General features: G+C 44.0%; 1 protein-coding gene across 1 annotated transcript; it reads left to right on the top strand.

The window, feature by feature from the left end:
- Positions 1-265: 265 nt before the first annotated feature.
- Positions 266-4,045, top strand: LOC149288370 (isoamyl acetate-hydrolyzing esterase 1 homolog). Its single transcript, XM_089491891.1, has 6 exons — positions 266-313; positions 1,184-1,236; positions 1,749-1,894; positions 2,387-2,548; positions 3,176-3,297; positions 3,857-4,045. The coding sequence occupies exons 1-6, from the start codon at positions 266-268 to the stop codon at positions 4,043-4,045; spliced, it is 720 nt and encodes a 239-aa protein (XP_089348017.1).
- Positions 4,046-4,280: the final 235 nt, after the last annotated feature.

Genomic DNA, 4,280 nt, shown 5'->3' with positions numbered 1-4,280 from the left:
GCTTGTTCAGGAAAGGGTTGACTAAATTAAGATTTCATTAGGAAATGAAAGTGATGACATTGCTGGAATCGCCTCCCTGCGCCTACTGCCTATACGTGTCGCATGATGTCATAGAGGGGCGAGCAGCGCAAACTGTCGCAGTTTTGGGGGTTTAAGGTCTGTTCATGTTTTGTTTTGTTTTGCGGTATTAGATTCTCCTGGGGTATAATCTGTTCTGAGTCCTGCGCCTGTCCTCTTGGAACGGTGTACACCATCGCTCCGGGGGATGATTTGTTGGCCTCGCGTCATTCTGTTTGGAGACTCCATAACTCAGGTAAATAAATGATGTGTTCCCCGGGGAGGAAATCCATTTATTACATCGTATTATAGGGCATCTCGCGTGTGTCCGTTAAATAAAAGTATAAATAATAATAATAAAGTGTATTTTATTAGCCGCAGGCTGTTTCTCGGTCCCTGGTCTGTAAATTCAGTGGTCAGTGCCACCAAACAAAACGGGGCGATACCAGCCGGACCCGGTGCCGGTTTTGTGTCGCAAATAAAGACGCATTTTACTATTTTTACGGCATTTTGTAAGGGTATCTCATGCCGTATACTTGATTACGTTGTGAAGCAATCAGCGCCAACTTCCAATCTCCAACGCTTCGTATATCACGGAGGGTCATGGAAATAAATGGTGCTGATACTATTTATGAGGCTTTTTAATTTAAGAAGAAGGATTTAATTTGCTAAGAAGAGGGGTCATCACGCTGGACACTTAAACCTCCGTGCACAGAGACCCCGACCTTCGATCACCCTTAAGAAAGACTCTTTAGGGGGTCTCTCAGGCTGGTTAAGGGTTAAACTTTTAATAATCTCGTAATTGTTTTATTTAAGTAGGGATTTTTCTGTGATGACGTATATTTTCCTTACAGCCATCAGACAATAGCACAACGGTGTAAGTATGGCGAGAGTTTAAACTCCAAGGCACATCTTTCTATCCCTGAACAGCCATGGGTAGTTTTTATTATTCATTAATGGGTTAAATCGGATTGAAATGTTCAGTGTGACACACTAATCCTTTGCGTTTGGAAGACCTGTGGTGTGTGCGTGTGTGTGAATGAAAGCGCTCATCCTCCCGCTGGATAGAACAGCACAAGAATGAAGGCCAGGATTATAATGCGATTTTATTTTTCACTCGTTTTAGTTTGCTTTTGAGGCGAATGCGTGGGGCTCCACACTCGCTAATAAGCTTGTCAGGTAAGGGTAATAAAAATAAAACCGTGGTGCTACGTTAGTCTGAAGAATAAAATACTAGCCTAATGTTGGGAATGTGAATAGCCCCGATTCCCCGGCCCATATTCCTAGTATTGATTATACGTTCATGGGATAGCCGTGAATCCAAGACAAGAACGAGAACCGATTAACGCCTGAGTCTCTACATCACGAAAACGGGAAGACTAGATAGCTGAACGGGTCTTACCTGCCGGAACATTCTATGCTTCTGTATTCAATAACTAGAAATGGCCGCCTGTTCTTCCTGTAATTATCTGTAGTTTGTGATAGGTGTGTACAGCACACAGATACACAGTATGGAAATAGCCATTTGTCTCGGTGTTGCACCTGTAGACTGGTGGAAGACACACAGTGATTGCCCTTAATACCCCGATACCTCGCAACTCATAACAGCCGCCATAAACGTTTACCTCTCCTTTCTGTCTCTGCCTCTTGTTGTGTTTTAAGGATAACCCTTGCTTGCTTACCTCATGTAGGAAATGTGATGTCATCAACCGCGGCCTCTCTGGGTATAACACAAGATGGGCCAAACTGCTGCTGCCGAGGCTGGTCTCCAGAAGCTGTTCTGGAAACGTGGCTGCGGTGACCGTATTCTTTGGTGCTAATGACTGTTCCTTGAAAGGTACATTTATTTTATACGAGGACGGCCATTTCTAGTCTTAACGATAACGGGAGAACTCCCGGTCTCCAGGCCTTCGCCCTCCTCTGCCACTCCATGACCATCATGGTAATAAAGTCCCGTAACGTGCCGGCGGCCGGTGAATGGCAGCTGGCAGCCTGTAGGTAGTCCAAGTTTAAATATTTAGAGAAAAACTATGCTGTAAATGTCCTTAACAACCGAGTATCCTGCGTTTACAGCAGTAATAACTTAACATTTCAGGAGTAATACTTTTGAAGGAACAAATAAGTCTCAAGTTAAAGTCAAATGTGCACTGAAATAATAAAAAGAGGCAGGTGGACAATAATACCTCTACATCTTCTAATAAAACCCCAAACATTGCTTTCCATGCTTTAAAACTGGTGTCGTCTGGAAATGGTTTCCGTGGTTCTTCACGATAGTTTAAAGCTGCAGGGAAGGAAGTCTGATGGTAATTCTTATTCTCTCCCTAAACAGAGGAGAACCCCCAGCAGCATGTCCCGTTGGAGGAGTATGCGGACAACCTACGGCGCATGATTCAGTATCTGAAGTCCATCCACGTCACCGGAGATCGGATTATCCTGATCAGTCCTCCTCCTCTCCACGAGCCATCCTGGGAAAAACAGTGTCACGGAAAAGGTGACTCCCGGCCGCTGTATAAAGTGTCTGATTCTCGCAGTAAATAATACTTTCCTCCGTTCCCAGTAGATGTCTGAGAACAAAGAGCAGCTTTGGCGGATAGAACATTTCCTCTACTTGGCAACCCTTGAAGCGCCACCGCTAACCCAAGTACACGGGCAACTTTGGTCAATGTTAGAAAACCCAGATAATTCCGGGTGTTTGTCATTGTTACTCTTTCATTGTTTAATTCCTTATAAAAGATACCAGAACTATGAGCCAGAACTCCCACTCCCATATTAAGCCATGAGTGATCACCATTTAATACTTTACATCTCACCAGCTTCACTACGGATTATAAAATGACAGCCGCAGTGAGGATCTCTTGTTAGATGGAGGAGCCGACCCTGCATAATGCATAGTTAATTCAGATAAACTTCTCACAGCTATTCATTGGGCACGGCTGACTGAACCATTTATGCAGGAGAAGCTCGCTGGGCTTGGCCATTCATGATGTATAATAAAGTCAAGTGAGATGAAGTGTTTAGAATGTGTCTCCTGGATTTCTGTAAACATCAGTATTTACAGAGCTTATTATTACTATTAATAAGTTAAATATCACAATGGACGTCTAACGTTGTTCCCAAGGTTGTAAGCTGAATCGCTTGAACGCCGTCGCGGGTGAATATGCCAAGGCCTGCGTTCAGGTTGCTGCGGAATGTGGGACGGAGTGTCTGGATTTATGGACCCAAATGCAGGAAGGAGATCTGGTAAGAAGAGCTCTGATTCCAATATTGAACGTTTTATATTTCATTACCGGCAGGATTTGGCGAGGAGAGAGCAGAATCAAATGTGACACCAAGGCAGTGAGCTTGGTCAGTTGGTTAGATAGTGGAGTTGTCGCAGTTGGATGTATGTCAGGAGCAGGTGGCGGGATTACTTTGGTCTTAAGGTAAAGGGACGCCATCCATGATGCAATTCCTGAAAGGCACTCGGTGATGCGACTTAGAAGAGAGGGTGAGAGATCAGGAGAGGAGATATAGATCAGTGTGACGTCTGCATATAGGTGGTAAATTATCATTGCATATAATTTTGCATTCTCCCCAAAATGTATTTTTTTTTTAAGTATTTACTTTTCTGCCTTCAAAGTAATTTATCTTCTCTCTTATTTTTTGGTACGCTGAAAACAAATTGGAATGTGCAGCAAAAATGTATTACAAGCTGCGTGATGTGGAACTTCTGGGCTGTTGGGGGATATAGGATATAACGGACTTCGTGGCTGCTAATAAATAGAATGTTAGCGTTTTGTTTCCTCTCTTCTTCTTGCAGGACTACACCGCGTATCTGTCAGATGGGCTCCATCTATCAGAGGAAGGCAACCGCTTTGTGGAGTCCCATCTCTGGTCCATCCTTGAGAAGAAGCTGTCTGCCCTGCCCTTCATTCTGCCCTACTGGAACGACGTCGACTCTCTGAATCCAGAAGCCTCTCTGCTCCAGGATAAGAATGCAGAGCCGTAGAGCTTCGTTGCACAGCCCGTCCTGCCGTTACTATTCCATACTGAATGATGATGACGATCTGAGGACAGCTGAAATCTCAATTTAGTTAAATGACCGGGAAGCGAAACAGATATCAGGAGAAATATCCAACACTTGATTTCAGAAGCACCGACCTTAGAAATTCAATCCAACATTTTCTTTTGCATCAGATGGCTGTATATGTAACGGTTGCGGAGAGCATACGATAAAGAGCTCT

The sequence above is a fragment of the Sceloporus occidentalis genome, unplaced genomic scaffold (assembly GCF_023333645.1).
Source record: "Sceloporus occidentalis isolate IW3139 unplaced genomic scaffold, rSceOcc1.0.p SCAF_52, whole genome shotgun sequence".
NCBI classification, from domain to species: Eukaryota; Metazoa; Chordata; class Lepidosauria; order Squamata; family Phrynosomatidae; genus Sceloporus; species Sceloporus occidentalis.
The sequence above is the reverse complement of the archived record's forward strand: the minus strand, read 5'-3'. Positions and strand labels throughout refer to the sequence as shown.